The following is an 18536-nucleotide window of genomic DNA, read 5'->3' as shown; positions in this document are numbered from 1 at the left end:
ACCATTTGTGACTCCCCAGATACTGAAGCAGTCTGTGTAGAAATGCAGCAAGACCTGGACAATATCCAGGCTTGGGCTGATAAGTGGCAAGTAACATTCGTGCCACACAAGTGTCAGGCAATGACCATCTCCAACAAGAGAGAATCTAACCATCTCCCTTTGACATTCAGTGGCATTACGATCACTGAATCCCCCACTATCAACATCCTGGGGGTTACCATTGACCAGAAACTGAACTGGAGTAGTCATATAAATACCGTGGCTGCAAGAGCAGGTCAGAGGCTAGGAATCCTGAGGCGAGTAACTCACCTCCTGACTTCCCAAAGCCTGTCCACCATCTACAAGGCACAAGGCAGGAGTGTGATGGAATACTTTCCACTTGCCTGGATGGGTGCAGCTCCAACAACACTCAAGAAGCTCGACATCATCCAGGGAAAAGCAGCCCACTTGATTGGCACACCGTCTACAAGCATTCACTCCCTCCACCACTGACGCACAGTGGCAGCAGTGTGTACCATCTACAAGATGCACTGCAGCAACGCACCAAGGCTCCTTTGACAGCACCTTCCAAACCCGTGACCTCTACCATCTCGAAGGACAAGAGCAGCAAATGCATGGGAACATCACCACCTGCAAGTTCCCGTCCAAGTCACACACCATCCTGACTTGGAACTATATCTCCGTTCCTTCACTGTCGCTGGATCAAAATCCTGGAACTCCCTTCCTAACTGCGCTGTGGGTGTACCTACCTCACATGGACTGCAGCGATTCAAGAAGGCAGCTCACCACCACCTTCTCAAGGGAAATTAGTGATGGGCAATAAATGCTGGCCTAGCCAGCGATGCCCACATCCCATGAATAAATAAAAAACAATTCAAATAAAGCAAAGGTAATAGGTCCAACCTTTAAAAGGCCCAATGCATGACTCATAAAAGTTGGTTTTGTACTTTATGCCTCTATTTATAAAGCACAGGCCTTGTATGTTTTTTTTTAAAAACAACCTTAACTTTTCCTGCCTCCTTCAAATGTTTGTGTACACAAACCATCAGATCTCTCTGTTCCTGCATTCCCTCTAAAAGTATACCATTTAGGCAGTATTGTCTTCGATAATTCTTCTTACCAAAATGGATCAATATACTCTGTACACCTAAGTACCTAACTTATAAGTATACATCAAAAACGGCAGGGTTCCTAATACAAACCCCTGGGTGACAGCACTGTAGATTTCCCACAGTCTGAAATTAATCACTCACTACTGCTCTCTGCTGTTTCTCTTTAGCCAATTTTTTATCCATGTTGCCACTACCTCTTTCATCCCATTGGCTTCAATATTGCCAACAAGTCTGTTACAGGTCACTTTATCAAACACCCTTTGAAAGCGCACACAAATATCAATCTTCATCAACCTTCTCCATTCATTTAAGTAATTAATCAAGTTTCTCTGACACCATATGCTTTTTACAAATCCCTGTTAATTCGTCATTTATTCCCCATGTTCTTCCAAGTGGAGTTAACTTTTTCCTGGATGCTGCTCACTAGAACATTGTCTTCCACTGATGTGAGGTTGACTACCCTGTATTGACAGCTGTATCCCTCTCTGCTTTTTTTGAACAGTGTAAGTAACGTTCTGGAGTGTTCTGAAGTTTTTGTAAAAGCCTGCTGGACAAACCCAAATCTGTCCGAAGTTTGGAATCCGTTGTTCCAGATGTCAGCAGCTGTCAGCTGTAAAACTGACTTGTGATTTTTTTTTTAAAAACTGACCAACCATCTATTGAGCATTCTCACTCCCTGCAACTGTCAAAGAGAGAGAGAGAAAGAGACAGAGAGAGAGGGTGGGGAGAGAGAGGGTGGGGGGGGGACAGAGAGAGAGGAGGAGACAGAGAGAGAGAGAAAGGGAGACAGAGAGAGATAGGATAGAAAGAGAGAGGGGGGCAGACAGAGAGGACAGAGAGAGAGGGGTACAGAGAGAGGGGGACAGAAAGAGAAAGAGGGGTTAGAGGGGGGACACAGAGAGTGAGGAAAATATGCAGAGTGGAATAAAACAGAGGGATGGACATAGAGGGTGGGGGGTAGACAAAGGCAGAGAGAGACAGAGAAAGAAAAAGAGAGGGAGAGAGAGTGATCAAGATCACTCCGGTCAGATGGACATCTATCCAGAATACTCTGCATTGTTACAACAAAGGTGCAGGCAGACATTGACTACTTGTGCAAACAAAAAAAGTCAGGTATCTCACTAAATCAGTATCCAACATAGTGATGAGAGAGTAAGTCAATAAATTAGTCTTCTCATTTAAAGCTTCTTCACGAAAATTCACATTTGTTGTTTTGATTAATAATAAAATACATATTTAATGCCTTTATCTTTCTGAAATTGTCTCACTGGTCCCCTTTGTAAAACAAAAATTGTAGTGTGCGCCCCCTCCCCCCCCCCCCCATGTGAAAATGTTGGACAGCTTTGTTTTAGCTTGTCCAATTGCACTAGCTGTTCTTCTTTAACCTACCACTGGCAAGTTTCTCCTCTTTTGTGAAGACAAATTCAAACTAATCACATATTGTTTAAATTTAATGTAAGCGTTTAATGAATTTACATTTGAAGTTAATGTGTGGTTGACAGCAATTTATCATCAATTATCTAGTTATCTGTAATTATTAAAGAATTTGTGTTTCCACCAACAGATATACCCCTCCCTAGTGGCTGTACCTTGATCTGCTGGGAAGGTGTATGTGGTACTGTGACCCTGAAAGCTCGGCTGCTAGAGTGCAAAGAAAGAAAGAAATCATTTAAGTTCATGAAGGAAAACGTCACAGAATCACAACAGATTCAATACCAAAAGGGAAGCCTGGATTGCAAAAACAGGCATAGAGATAGCAATGAGAAAATGAATGCAGCAAGAGAAGAAAAGGTCTTTTTTGTAGTTACATTCAGAGAAATAGTTAAAATGATGGATGGAGTGTGGCAACACAGGCTGCAAAAAATCAAAATACTTTGTTCCCTCAGTTTTTACCAAGGAGGGAAGAGTAATAGATTTGAGCTGGAAATGGCAACTAGCGAGTCTTTCAGAGGTTAGTCATGACACTATTCACATTACCACCAGCATGGTTGACAAATAGCTATGAAAACTGAAGATGAATCCATCTTAGGGATGGATGAGATGCATCCCAGGATCCATATGGAAAAAGGGAGAAAATATTGGATGTAAATCTAGAAGAAATTATTGAATGCTGGAGCGGTGTCTGGCGTGGGGGTGGGGGGATGCAGGTGTGTGGAGAGAAGAGCAGATATTGTACCTATATATTTTTAAAAAGCTCGGAAAACTGACCCTGGAAACTACAGACAAGCGAGTTAGATGTTCATTGTGGATAAAGTTGTGGAAACCCTTATTAAAGATCAGATCATGAAACATCTGGATAGAAATTTAATCTTAAAATATAATCAATATGTATGAATGATGGGAGATCTTTGCCACCTAGTTCTCTAGTTTTCTTCGAGCTGCGGCAAAGGAACTTGATAGGGTAAAGGCGGTGGATATGGTGCACTTGGATTTGTGTAGGCCTTTTGCAAACTTCCTCTGGATAGGATGGGACTGAAAATAAATAAAGTGGAATCAGTCAAAGTATTTTAAAAAGGGATTTGTAATTGTTTGATCGATAGAATCTCAAGGTGGTGATCAGGGATTGTCATCGCCCTGCTGTCAATGGGTCCTACAGAGATGTGTCTTGGGCTGCTTTAGCTTAATAGCTTTATAAATGATTGGGAACAAGGATTCACAAGACAACGACTACATTTGTGGATGAAACAAAGCTGGTGCGGTTGGTACAATGAAAAACTGAAGAGGATTAGCTATGGATGGATTACACTGCTTGGAAATTAATGAACATGCGAATTAGGAGCAGGAGTAGGCCACTCGGCCCCTCATGCCTGCTCCATCATTCAACAAGATCATGGCTGACCTGATAGTAATCTCAACACCACATTCCTGCCTCCTCCTATAACCTTCCACCCTTTTGCTTATCAAGAATCCATCTAACTCTGCCTTAAAATTATTCAAAGACTCTGCTTCCACCACTTTTTGAGGAAGAGAATTCCAAAGACTCATGACCATCTGAGGGAAAAAAGTCTCCTCATCTCTGTCTTAAATGGGTGATCCCTTATTATTAAACAGTGACCCTTAGTTCTAGATTCTTCCACAAGAGAAAACATCCTTTCCACATCCACCCTGTCAAGACCCCTCAGGATCTTATATGTTTCAATCAAGTCACCTCTTACTCTTCTAAACTCCAGCAGATACAAGCCTAACCTGTCCAACCTTTCCTCATAAGCCAACCCACCCATTCCAGGTATTAGTCTAATAAACCTTCTCTGAACTGCTTCTAATGCATTTACATCCTTTAATAAGGAGACCAATACTGTACACAGTACTCCAAATGTGATCTCACCAATGCCCTGTATAGCTGAAGCATAACCGCCCTACTTTTGTATTCAATTCCCCTCGCAAAAAATAATATTCTATTAGCTTTCCTAATTACGTGCTGTACCTGCATATTAACCTTTTGCAATTCATGCACTAGGACACTAGGACTAGGGGTGGTACAGTGGTGCAGTGGCGAGCACCACAACCTCAAAGCTCCAGTGACCCGGGGTTGAATCTGGGTACTGTCTGTGCAGAGTTTGCAAATTCTCTCTGTGTCTGCATGGGTTGCAGCCGGGTGCTCTGGTTTCCTCCCACAGCCAAAAACTTGCAGGTTGATATGTAAAATTAACAATTGTAAATTGCCCCTAGTGTAGGTAGGTGGTAGGAGAATGGTGGAGATGTGGTAGAGAATATGGGATTAATGTAGGATTAGTATAAATGGGTGGTTGTTGGTCAGCACAGACTCATTGGGCCAAAGGGCCTGTTTTAGTGCTGTATTACTCTATGACACCTAGATCCTGCTGCATCTCAGAGTTCTGCAATCTCTCACCACTTAGATAATATGCTTCTTTTTTATTCTTCCTGCCAAAATGCACAATTTCACATTTTCCCACATTATACTCCATTTAGCAGATATTTGTCCACTCACGTAACCTATCTATATCCCTTTATAGCCTCCTTATCTCCTCTTCACAATTTACTTTCCTACCTATCTTTGTGTCATCAGCAAATTTAGCAACCACACCTTTGGTCCCTTCATCCAAGTCATTTATGTACATTGTGAAATGTTGAGGCACTGGAACTAATCCTGTGGCACACCATTCGTTACATCTTGCCAACCAGAAAATTACCCATTTATGCCTACTCTCTGTTTCCTGTTAGCTAGCCAATCTTCTATCCATGCCAAAATGTTAGCCCCAACACCATGCACTATTATTTTCTGCAACAACCTTTGATGTGGCACCTTATCAAATACTTTCTGGAAATCTAAGTACAGTACATCCACCGGTTCCCCTTTATCCACAGCACGTTACTTCTTCAAAGAACTCTAATATATTGGTTAAACATGATTTCCCTTTCACAAAACCATGTTGACTCTGCCTGATTACCATGAATTTTTCCAACTGCCCTGCTATAATGTCTTTAATAATAGCTTCCAACATTTTCCCGAAGACAGATCTTAAGGTAACTGGCCTGTAGTTTCCTGCTTTCTTTCATCGTCCCTTTTTGAATAAAGGAGTTATATTGGCTATTTTCCCACTGAATGGAACCTTTCCAGAATCAAGGGAATTTTGGAAAATTAAAACTAGTCCATCAACTGTCTCACTAGCCACTTCTTTTAGCACCCTAAGATGAGGTTGATCAGGACCCGGGGACTTGTCAGCCCACAGCTCCAACAATTTATTCAGTACTACTTCCCTGGTGATTGTAATTTTCTTGAGTTCCTCCCTCCCTTCCATTTCCTGATTTATAGCTATTTCTGGGATGTTAGTTGTATCCTCTATGGTGAAGAGCGATGCAGAATACCTGTTCAATTCACCCACCATCTCTGCATTTTCCCTTATTAATTCCCCAGACTCACTTTCTGTAGGACCAAAGCTCACTTTGTTAACTCTTTTCTTTCTTTTTAATATCTATAGGAACTCTTACTATCTGTTTTTATATTTTTAGCCAGCTTTCTCTGTACTCTAATTTTTCCCTCTTTATTAATCTTTTTGGTGTTCTTTGCTGCTTTTTATATTCTGTCCAATATTCTGACCTGCCACCCATCTTTGAAACTATCCTGAAAACATTATATGAACTCCCCATCTAGGGTACCTTTGCCCATCTGATTTTTCCAGTCTATATGTAGATTAAAATCACCCATTATGATCACCATACCTTTCTGACAATCTTCCATTATTTCTTCCTTTATACCCATCCTACCATGTGGTTACTGTTAGGAAGTCTGTACACCACTCCCACAAGCGACTTCTTGCCTTTATCATTCCTCATCTCAACCCAAACCACTTCTAAATCCTGGTCTCCTAAACTTAGGTCATCCCCCTCTATTGTGCTAATACCATCATTAATTAACAGAGCCACCGCTCCACCTTTTCCTAGCTTCCTGTCCTTCCTAAATGTCATGCACCCTTCAATATTCAAGTCCCAATCTATGCCATCCTGCAGCCATGTCTCTGTGATGGTGATCAGATTGTACTTATTTATTTCTATTTGCACTTTCAGTTCATCTGTTTTGTTTTGAATGCTACATGCATTCAGATACAGAGCTTTTAGTTTTGTCTTTTATTAATTTTGTAACCTCTACCCTTGTCTGCCGATTTACTCTTAGATTTGTATTCACTGTCCCTTCCTGTCATGGTCTTTTTATCTTGTCCCACATTAAGATGTTTCTCTCTTGCCTTGTTTCTACTCTTTGCTTTACCACACCTTCCCAAATTTGATCCCTTGCCCCCGCTATTAGTTTAAAACCCTCTCTACTTCCCTAGTTGTGTGGCTGACTAGAACACAAGCCTGGTTCAGGTGTAGATTGTCCCAATAGTACAGCCCCCACTTTTCCCAGTACTGGTGCCAGTGCCTCACAAACAGGTACCCACTTCTACCACACCAGTCCTTGAGCCATTTCTCTGGTTGACTCTTAACTGCCCTCTGAAACAGCCACTCAGTTCAAGGGAAATTAGGGATGGGCAACAAATGCTGATCTGTCAGTGATGCCCACATCCCCTGAAAGAATAACAAAAAAATTATCCTACTCCAATTTCCACATGGCTCAGGTAATAATCCAGAGATTATCACCTTTCAGGTTCCAATTGTTAATTTGGTGCTGAGCTCCTCATATTGACTATGCAGACCCTCTTTGGGCAGACAGGTGACAAATGACATTCAATGCAGACAAATACAAAGCATATCATATGGAGAGAAGAAATTCAAAAAGCGTGTGCCACTTAAATGAAAAGAAATTAATTTGTAACAGAAATAAAACAGAGCTGTGGTTTTGATAGGCGATAAATTGAAGCTATCGCAATAATGAGCAAACCAAATCAGACTTGATGTGTTAAAAGGTCCATATTGAGCTGAGATATTGTGTGACTCCAGCCACTTTATAAATCATTGATGTAATCTCACTATGATTGCTACTTAGATTGCTGTGTGCAGTTCTGGACACCACAGGATGTTGCAGCTATTGAACAGACACTGAAGAGTGCAGCCAGAATGATTAAGGAGATGGATGAGATAGGATTCTGAGGAACGTGTTCTCATTAGAAAAAGGAAGGTCGAGGGGCATTGTGTGTTCTGTTTTCCAGATTCTAAAGAGACTAGATTTTGTAAAGGTCAACAAGTTTTTTCCAGAACAGTAAAACCAAAGGCTGCAGTGAAGGTGGTAAGTTCAAAACCAATCTACTCTTCTTCTTCTTCTTTGGCCTCCTTGTCTCGAGAGACAATGGGTAAGCACCGAGAGGTGGTCAGTGGTTTGTGGAACAGCGCCTGGAGTGGCGATAAAGGCCAATTCGAGAGTGACAGACTCTTCCACAGGCGCTGCAGAAAAAATTGGTTGTCGGGACTGTTACACAGTTGGCTCTCTCCTTGCACTTCTGGCTTTTTTCCTGTCAACTGCTAAGTCTCTTCAACTCGCCACTCTTTAGCCCCGCTTTTATGGCTGCCCGCCAGCTCTGTGATCACTGGCAACTGACTCCCATGACTTGTGGTCAATGTCACAGGACTTCATGTCACGTTTGCAGACGTCTTTAAAGCGGAGACATGGACGGCCGGTGGGTCTGATACCAGTGACGAGCTCGCTGTACAATGTGTCCTTGGGGATCCTGCCATCTTTCATGTGCTCACATGGCCAAGCCATCTTAAGCGCCGCTGTCTCAGTCGGGTGTATATGCTGGGGATGTTGGCCACCTCGAGGACTTCTGTGTTGGAGATACGGTCACCTGATGCCAAGGATTCTCCGGAGGCAGCGAAGATGGAATGAATTGAGACGTCGCTCTTGGCTGACATACGTTGTCCAGGCCTCGCTGCCATAGAGCAAGGTACTGAGGACACAGGCTTGATACACTCAGACTTTTGTGTTCTGTGTCAGTGTGCCATTTTCCCACACTCTCTTGGCCAGTCTGGACATAGCAGTGGAAGCCTTTCCCATACGCTTGTTGATTTCTGCATCGAGAGACAGGTTACTGGTGATAGTTGAGCCGAGGTAGGTGAACTCTTGAACCACTTCCAGAGCATGGTCGCTGATATTGATGGATGGAGCATTTCTGACGTCCTGCCCCATGATATTCGTTTTCTTGAGGCTGATGGTTAGGCCAAATTCATTACAGGCAGCCGCAATCCTGTCGATGAGTCTCTGCAGACACTCTTCTGTGTGGGATGTTAATGCAACATCGTCAGCAAAGAGGAGTTCCCTGATGAGGACTTTCTGTACTTTGGTCTTCGCTCTAAGATAGACAAGGTTGAACAACCTGCCATCTGATCTTGTGTGGAGTATAATTCCTTCTTCTGAAGACTTGAACGCATGTGAGAGCAGCAGGGAGAAGAAGATCCCAAACAGTGTAGGTGCGAGAACACAGCCCTGTTTCATGTCACTCAGGATAGGAAAGGGGTCTGATGAGGCACTGCTATGTTGAATTGTGCCTTTCATATTGTCATGGAATGAGGTGATGATACTTAGTAGCTTTGGTGGACATCCAATCTTTTCTAGTAGTCTGAAGAGACCACGTCTGCTGGCGAGGTCAAAGGCTTTGGTGAGATCTTTGAAAGCAACTTGGAGGGGCATCTGTTGTTCGCAGCATTTCTCCTGTAGCTGGCAAAGGGAGAACAGCATGACAATGGTGGATCTCTCTGCTTGAAAGCCACACTGTGCCTCAGGGTGGAGACGCTCAGCCAGCTTCTACAATCCGTTTAAAATGACTCGAGCGAAGACTTTCCCCACTATGCTGAGCAGGGAGATTCCACGGTAGTTGTTGCAGTCACCACGGCCACCTTTGTTCTTATAGAGGGTGATGATATTGGCATCGCACATGTCCTGTGATATTGCTCCCTCATCCCAGCACTGGCAAAGCAGTTCATGGAGTGCTGAGAGTATAGTAGGCTTGGCACTCTTGATTATTTCAGGGGTAATGCCATCCTTTCCAGGGGCTTTTCCACTGGCTAGAGAATCAATGGCATCACTGAGTTCCGATTTTGTTGGCTGTTTGTCCAGCTCATCAATGACTGGCAGAGATTGGGCTGCATTGAGGGTGGTCTCAGTGACAACATTTTCCCTGGAGTACAGTTCTAGGTAGTGCTCCACCCAGTGGTCCATTTGCTTGCATTGGTCAGTGATCATGTCCCCTGATTTCGACTTGGTGTGGCGGGTGGGGGTGGGGGTGGGGGTGGGGGTGGGGGGGTGGTGTGGGGAGGGCGATCTTCTTGATGGTTGGCCCAAAAGCCCTCTTAATACCATCATACATTCCTCTGATATTTCCGGTGTCAGAGGCCAGCTGAATATGACTACATAGGTGTTGCTAGTCGTCATCTGCACAGCGCCTGGCTGTTCTTTGTGCCGCACTTCTGGCAGCTTTAAATGCTACGGATGTTAACTCACTGGGGGCTTTCTTGTAGTTCAGCAGTGCAATGTGCTTAGCGGCTATGACAGGATCCATCTCTTCAAAGTGAGATTGAAACCAGTCTGCAATCTGCTTCTCATGTTTGCCAAAGGTGGTCATTGCTGAGTCTCTGATGTGAGCCCACTTCATCTCTGCATCCCCTGCAGGAGTGTTTTGAAGGGGCTTTTTCAAGTGAATTTAGAAACTTATGTAACAGCTGTGGATAAGAAATTCTGTTAGTGTTGATGTGCGGGCGACCCTTCTGCTTGGAGTGATGCAGCTTCTTTGGTTTGAAACAATATTTCACTAAATGGTCAATCTATGAAGCAGACTCCCTGTAGCTAAGGTGAAAGCAGTTAATATTTATTCTTACAATGCAAATTTCATTCATCGGATGACATTTTCGGATACAGCATGTGAGTAATTTGAGACATGACAACTGGCAAGTGTAGTATTGCTTGAGAGAAACAGGTGACTTTGTAAATTTGGTTCCTGAAGCTCTCCACCACTGGAGTCTTCCTCGCCTCACGTCTCGGTCTGTTGTAGACTGGTTTAAATGAATTCCTCTGATTGGTCAAAAACTCTATTCACAGGATGGTAGAAGGCAAAGTGACATGTTCATAGTCGATAATGAAGATAATATCATCATTTCATTTCAATTTTATAATTAGGATGTTTATTGTTTGCACTTTGCAGGGGGCACTTTTGTTCCAATAATTTTATTTTGTTTGCTGAAACAGGCATGTGTACCTAACTCATCAATGAAAAGAGGTGAACTAGATACGGGTGGCACAGTGGTGCAGTGGTTCGCACCGCAGCCTCACAGCTCCAGCGACCCGGTCTCAATTCTGGGTACTGCCTGTGTGGTGTTTGCAAGTTCTCCTTGTGTCGCTGGGTTTCCTCCGGGTGCTCCGGTTTCCTCCCACATGCCAAAGACTTGCAGGTTGATAGGTAAATTGGCCATTATGAATTGCCCCTAGTAATAGGTAGGTGGTAGGGAAATATAGGGACAGGTGGGGATGTGGTAGGAATATGGAATTAGTGTAGGATTAGTATAAATGGGTGGTTGATGGTCAGCACAGACTCGGTGGGCCGAAGGGCCTGTTTCAGTGCTGTATCTCTAATCTAATCTAATCCAATAACAGATCAGAGTACCGACTCTGTCTCCCACATGAATGCAGTGATAATTCTGAGCCTGTGGGGCTGGTGGGAATGTATGAGGCTAGAGTGAGTATGGGGAAGAGAATTGGAAACTAAAATAACATGTTATAACACTGAATTATGCGGTGATGTGGCGTTGCTTCTACATTCTTAAATTCGCACAATAAGGATCTCAAAGTGAGTCACTATTTTTCTAGAAGAGGAGGTCGTGTGAGACATGCATAAGAATAGCAGTGGATGGAATATAACGTGAAATTCATGTTGGATTCTCCTGTTTTCCCCATTGAAACAATTTAACAATTAGTCTCAGTGGATATTTCACTCCATTCTTTAACTCCTCTCTGAATTTTCTCTGAGTCCCTGCATAAATAAATGGATTGATGCAGGAACTCAAAAGCTGAAGCATATAACCGCTTTCTTGCAGAACAAAATTTGATGCATTGAAATTGGAAACAGAAAAATAACTAAATTTCGCAATTCGAACATAAAGGAAATTTATAACAAATGGCAAATATAACAAGATGAAACTGCCCGAGATGGCGAAGAGTAAAACAATAGACTTTCTCCGCTTCTCCATCTCTGGGTCACTCTGATTCTTTCCATTGATATGGGCTCGGAGTCTCTCACGGACTCGACTGGCTGCTAGAATGTGTCTGACAGTCAGAGCATTGAGCAGTAAAATCAGGATGAATGGGACACAAGGGGTTAAAATGTGATGAATCCAGTCATATGCAGCCCATGCAGGTGACACATAGAATATTAATTTTACACTGCAAAACCAGGGTATATTTTTAATTATGTACAAAGGTTCATGTGTGAAATACAGGAAAGAATATTTTAAACAGCTCAGAGTGGACATGATTCCTATAACCACAGCTGCCGTTTTCTCGGTGCAATATTTTATTTTTAACTTCTGGCAACAAATGGCCATAAATCGATCAAAAGTGAAAGCAACCGTTAGCCAGACAGAACAGTCTATGATCGCATAGTTTAGGGCAATACGGAGACTGCATATGGGTGTGATGGACAGGAAACTGACTGGGAAATAAATACCAGCAATCCGGTTTAATATCACAACGGTGATAATGACCAGGAGATCCGCAACTGCCATGGCCACCAGGTAGTAAGTGATACATCTGGAGAGACCACATCTTCCTCGGGACAGGATCACAATCACTGCCAGGTTAGCTGCAATAGAGAGAGAGAGAGAGAGACTGAAAGAAAGAGGGAGAGTTTATTTGTGTGAGCGAGCGAGAACAGGAAATTTGCTGGTCCCACTCCAAATAAGAATTCTGTGCAAAATTCAGAGTTTTGACACCTGATCCTGAGTGGAAAGTTGTCGCCTAACCTCCGGGCATCTGGGTTAAAAATAAGACAGGTCAATAATATCGGAATGTAGAATAATAGTCATACATAATGGAGAACAAGAAGGCATTGAAAATCCATTGAAGTCAACATGTGAACATCAAACAGGCAAGAAAAATAACATCAGTAACATGTTCCAGAAGATATTTAACTGACAGCATAGTGGAAACTAACAGGAAGGTCGGACTAATTGCATTAAAAACTGCTAACGACCTAAAACTCCCTCATTCGATGAATTACTTTAAAATTATTCATTGTGGGAAAATTCGACTGTCAACTTGTTCGAAAAGATCCTCAAACAGAGAGAACCGAATGCTCAATTAGTGTTTCCTGACTTTCTGGAGGGGGTGTTGTTGAAGATGCAGTGATAACACTTCTCCTTTAGTCCCCGGGAGCTTCTGTGTCAATCTGTACCGGTGGAAGTGGTGGATTATGAGGTCTCATTTGAGGAAAGGTCCCTCCTACAATGCAGCCCTTCCTCAGTTACTGCACTGCGCTGTCAGTATACATGGTCAGCTTGGTTCCATTGTGTGTATTGAAATTAAAACGTTTTGACTCATGCAAGAGATACCACCTGATATGCATAATATGGAGAACAGATTGAAGACGGGAAACAGTCCAGGACATTACCAGGGGCTCAGAGCAGAAGGAACATTCAGAGTCAGTAGTAGTCACTGTAGACCAGTTAGCAGCAGCTAATGTGGAAAAGGAGAGACGGGCTGAAGCAATGTGAGATCGAGACTGAGAACAAAAACACTGCGCTCTGTGAGTTTAGGGTCAGTACAGATTCATTCATAAAATGGCCACTTGTTACAACTCAATGCCTAATAATGTTTCTTCAAGAAATACATTAGTTAAATTCAGTCAGGAATTAATTAATCGTCGAATAATTTCAATCCGTGAATCATTTGTGAAAATCAGAAATCCAATGTGACTGCCATGAACACAATTTACACCGTGATAACAGTGTGATAATTCACCCACAGTGACAGTATAAATAATACAATAGAACTACATTTACACCGTGATAACAGTTTGATAATTCACCCACAGTAACAGTATAAATAATACAATAGAACTACATTTACACCGTGATAACAGTTTGATAATTCACCCACACCACCTCCAGGCGCGTATCCATTGTCTCTCGAGATAAGGAGGCCCAAAAGAAACAGTATAAATAATACAATAGAACTACATTTACACCGTGATAGCAGTTTGATAATTCACCCACAGTAACAGTATCAATAATACAATAGAACTACATTTACACCATGATTGCAGTTTGATAATTCACCCACAGTAACAGTATAAATAATACAATAGAACTACATTTACACCATGATAGCAGTTTGATAATTCACCCACACTAACAGTATAAATAATACAATAGAACTACATTTACACCGTGATAACAGTTGTGATAATTCACCCACAGTAACAGTATCAATAATACAATAGAACTACATTTAGACTGTGATAGCAGTTTGATAATTCACCCACACTAACAGTATAAATAGTACAATAGAACTACATTTACACCGTGATAGCAGTTTGATAATTTACCCACAGTAACAGTGTGAACAGAATAGAACTAGATTTACACCTTGAAATGACATAAGTAAAGCACAGAAATTATACAATTAGAAGTACTAAATTATACTTTTAAGCAGCAAAAATAACGTCAGTTAATGGGAAAATAATAAGGGAAGAAATTATGCCGTGAAAGTGGAAAGTGATACTGGAAAGCGGGGGAAATTACGCTGGCAATGTAAAGAAATTATACCAATAATGGGGAGAAATGACACTTCGAAAAAGGAAGAAACTGCATCATTAATGATGAAAAATTATATCAGCGAACAGAAAAAAATACTGTTAAAATGGATAACTAGTACCGTTAAAGTGGAAAAACGAGACTAAAAGGGGAGAAATTATTCCAATTGGAGGGAAGAAATCTTCCTGATAAAGTGGAGAAATTATCCCATTAAAAGGGAGAAGGAATATCCAGAAGGTGGAAAAGATCTACTGGTAAATGAGAGCAGCTAATCAATAATTCCCGTAACTAATAACTAAGTACAATACTTTACCTGAAACCCCGATAGCTGCAAGGACAGGATAGTAAATGGCAAACACCGGACCTTTGGCTGTTGCGTGCATTTGTGTCAGAATCCCTGAGCACACTCTGAACTGCACTCAAACATTGTTATATTTATACCTGATGTCAGGTTCCAGGGAGATAATTAGATGGTTTGATGTTTCTCTTTAATTGCACTAATTGAAAATAGATTAATTCAGCTAAAAGAAAACAAAATACTGCAGATGCTGGAAAGCAGTTCAGATTAATGCAGCTGCTGCCAGAATCATGTTTTTGTTTTGATGGAATGGAATTTTTTTTTTCAAGGGATCTAACAGGGCTCTAAAGTGAAATACCCAGAGATTACAATGTGATCCTAATTACAGTTACAATAATGAAAAGTTTAATACATGACGCAATAGTAAAAGTGAACCTTGTGTATGAAGAAACCCTGAGTTTAAACTCTTTAATGCTGAGTTAAGTGCTCATAGCACAAGGTGTAACAGATCAGAGATATTCTGTACCTGAAGGAAACTCCAGCCAAGTCCTCTCTCCTGATCACTATTCAGCTCCAGTCCATGTGATCCCAGGGGAATATGCACTGGAGCCCACATCCCTCTGAGACGGTGCATCCACTTCAATTCAGCTGACTGTATTCAGTGTGGACCTGTCCAAGTCAGCACGGTACTTTCAATGTGCATTGGTGCAATTGTGCACTTTATGTTTTGTGTGGAAATGTCCAGTTCAGCACGGTTGCCTTCAGTATTGGTGGTCAAGTTCAGTCCAGGTTACATTCAGTGGAGACCAGTTGAGCACATTTACATTTAATGTGGACTGTTCGAGGTCAGCGTGGTTCTATGCAGTGTGGAGAGCTCAAGTTCAGCAGGGTCACAATCTGTCTGCACTGGTTTAATACAGCATGTTCAGGAGACACAAATTTAATTCAGCACAGTTACTTGCGGGCACAAGCTGCACTTCCATTCCCTCCTCAGAGTAAGGTGTTGGTGATGGGTTTCGAAGTACTTTTGACATGATGATGACCATAGCCAGCATCAACATCAACAGCAGCTGGGGGTCTCTCCACAGATTTCACAATCTGTCAGTCCTCAGGGAAGGGAGATATGCAGTGAGTTTTCTGCAGGAAACCCACACCGTTCCGGGAGACAAAGCCACCTGGCTCCTGGAGTGGCAGGGTGGGGTTTGCATGAGTCACCTCACCCCTATTTCTAGTGGGGTGGCTATCTTGTTGGTCATGACTTTTCAGCCGGAGAGCTTGGCGGTCAAGGAGCTTGTGCCGGGCCGCTTCCTCCACCTTGCCATTTGCCTGGGTAGCACGCCGCTCCACTTCATGAATGTGCATGTGCCCAGGCCTAATGCGTTGCAAGCGTACTTCTTTAAAGAAGTGGTGGCTCTCGAGCTCTATCGATAGCGGTGAGTGCATCATCCTCAGGTGGGATTTTAACTGTACCCTTAAGGTGAGGGATTGCTCTGGTCCCCAGCATGGCCAGGCGGCAGAGGAGAAGTTGAGGGAAGTGATCAGCTCCCTTGACATGGTGGACGTCTGGCGGAATCTCCATCCCGACTCCAGCGTCTTCACCTGGAGATCTGGAGGAGGAGGGTCCCGAATCGACCGCCTCTACATTTCACAAGCGAGGGCGGCACAGTGGTGCAGTGGTTAGCACCACAGCCTCACAGCTCCAGCGACCCGGGTTCAATTCTGGGTACTGCCTGTGTGGAGTTTGCAAGTTCTCCCTGTGTCTGCGTGGGTTTTCTCCGGGTGGTCCGGTTTCCTCCCATAGCCAAAAGACTTGCAGGTTGGTAGGTAAATTGGCCATTATAAATTGCCCCTAGTATAGGTCGGTGGTAGGGAAATATAGGGACAGGTGGGGATGTGGGAGTAATATGGGATTAGTGTAGGATTAGTATAAATGGGTGGTTGATGGTCGGCACAGACTCGGTGGGCCGAAGGGCCTGTTTCAGTGCTGTATCTCTAAACAAAACTAAACATGTCTCCCGTGTCTCAGCAGCCTCCATGCGGCTGGTGCCATGCTCAGACCACCACCTGGTGTGTGAGGAGTTCACTCTGCTCTGCACGTGGGTGGGGTCCGCGTACTGGCACTTTAACAACCAGCTGGAGGAGGAGCAATTTCGGGACTCATTTCATCGATTCTGGGCCAACTGGAGAAGGAACTAGAGGGGGCTCCATTCCTTGAGGCTACGGTGGGATGTGGGCAAGATTCACATCCATGTCTTCTGTCAGGAGTATGCGAATGGGTCGACCAAGAGGTGGTAAGCCAAGATCGGGAGCCTGGAGTGGGAGGTGCACAATTTGGAGTCCCATCTCGGTCAAGCTGTCGCGGACCCGGCTCTGTGGCAAAGAGAAGGGCGCACTGAAGGACCTGCAGCTCATATGGTCCCGAGGCAGATACATGCAATCACGGATCCAGATCCTGGAAGATTTTGACCACGGTTCGCCCTTCTTATACTCGCTGGAAAAATGGCAGGGGGTCCGTAAGCAGCTCGTTGAACTGCTGGCCGATGATGGATCCTCCGTCACGGATCCGGAGGGAATGGACCTGTTGGTCCGTACCTATTACGGCACGTTGTTCTCTCTGAATCCGTACAGCGAGGGCGCGCACAGAGTTTTGTGGGAGGACCTGCTGAATGACAGCCTGAAGGACAGCCCGAAGAGCACCGAAGGATTGGAGGCTCCATTCACGTTGGCGGAGCTGACTGATGCCCTTCACAGGCCTCAAGGGGCAAATCCACAGGGCTGGACAGACTGACCGTGGAGTTCCTCAGGGCATTTTGGGACAAGCCTGGTGACCGGGGAGATGCCCCTCTCATGGCGCAGGGCAGTCATCGTCCTGCTTCCAAAGAGAGGCGATCTCCACCTGCTTAAGAAGTGGCGTCCGGATTATAAGACCTTTGCCCGGGCTATGTCTGCCCACCTGGGTTCCGTGTTGGCCCACATGATCCACCCTGAACAGTCTTACACGGTCCCGGACCGGTCCATCCAGGACAATATCCACCTGTTCCAGGACCCGATTCAACTTTCCCAGAGGACTGGTCTGTCGGTCGCCTTTCTCTCCCTCGATCAGGAGAAGGCATTTGACAGGGTGGATCACGAGTCTCTTGTCAGAACTCAGCACGCGTTCAACTCAGGCCGCATTTTGTGGCCCAGGTCTGACTTTTATACGCCGCTGCGGATTGTCTGTTTAAAGGTAACGGGTCCTTGACAGCGCACCTTTGCTTTGGGAGAAGAGTTCGTCAGGGATGCCCCAAGTCCGGCCAATTGTATACCATCTGCGTGGAGCCATGGTCTCCCCTCTAATTTTTCTACCAATCACTTTAAATCTATGGCCCTCACCACTGACCTCTCTGCTAAGGTGAATAGACCCTTCACCTCCACTCTATCCAGGCCCCTCAAAATGTTGTACATTTCAATCAGATCTCCCCTCAGCCTTCTCTGTTCCAAGGAGAACAACCCGAGGCTATCCAATCTTTCCTCATAGCTGCATTTTTCCAGTCCTGGCAACATCCTCGTAAATCTCCCCTATACCCTCTCCAGTGCAATCACATCCTTTCTGTAATGAGGTGACCAGAACTGCACACAATACTCAGGTTGTGGCCTAACCAATGAGTTATACAGTTCCAGCATAACCTCCCTGCTCCTATATTCTATACCTCGGCTAATTAAGGAAGGATTCCATATGCCTTCTTAACCACCTTATCAACCTGTCCTGCTGCCTTCAGGGATCTGTGGACATTCACTCCAAGGTCCTTCATTTCCTCTACATTTCTCAGTATTTTCCCATTAATCGTGTATTCCTTTGCCTTGTTTGACCTCCCCAAATGCATCACCTCACACTTCTCCAGTTTGAATTCCATTTGCCACTTTTCTGCCCATCTGAACAGACCATCAATACCTTC

General features: G+C 43.8%; 1 protein-coding gene across 1 annotated transcript; it reads right to left on the bottom strand.

Annotated features, from left to right (window-relative positions):
- Positions 1-11420: 11420 nt before the first annotated feature.
- On the bottom strand, positions 11421-14686 carry LOC137381532 (probable G-protein coupled receptor 139). The gene is made up of 2 exons (XM_068054232.1): positions 14617-14686; positions 11421-12352 (listed from the first exon to the last, which is right to left on the bottom strand). Exons 1-2 carry the CDS (start codon positions 14684-14686, stop codon positions 11421-11423), a joined length of 1002 nt encoding a protein of 333 aa, XP_067910333.1.
- Between the last annotated feature and the right edge of the window lie 3850 nt (positions 14687-18536).

Source organism: Heterodontus francisci, chromosome 22, assembly GCF_036365525.1.
Source record: "Heterodontus francisci isolate sHetFra1 chromosome 22, sHetFra1.hap1, whole genome shotgun sequence".
Classification (NCBI taxonomy): domain Eukaryota; kingdom Metazoa; phylum Chordata; class Chondrichthyes; order Heterodontiformes; family Heterodontidae; genus Heterodontus; species Heterodontus francisci.
Note: the sequence above shows the minus strand (reverse complement) of the source record. Positions and strands in the feature narration are given on the sequence as shown.

Excerpts from the sequence above, each read along its gene's own strand:
- LOC137381532 (XM_068054232.1), bottom strand. The coding sequence starts at position 14,686 with ATGCACGCAACAGCCAAAGGTCCGGTGTTTGCCATTTACTATCCTGTC. Across the intron at positions 12,353-14,616 it reads TGCAGCTATCGGGGTTTCAG|CTAACCTGGCAGTGATTGTG; the intron begins GTAAAGTATTGT and ends TCTCTATTGCAG.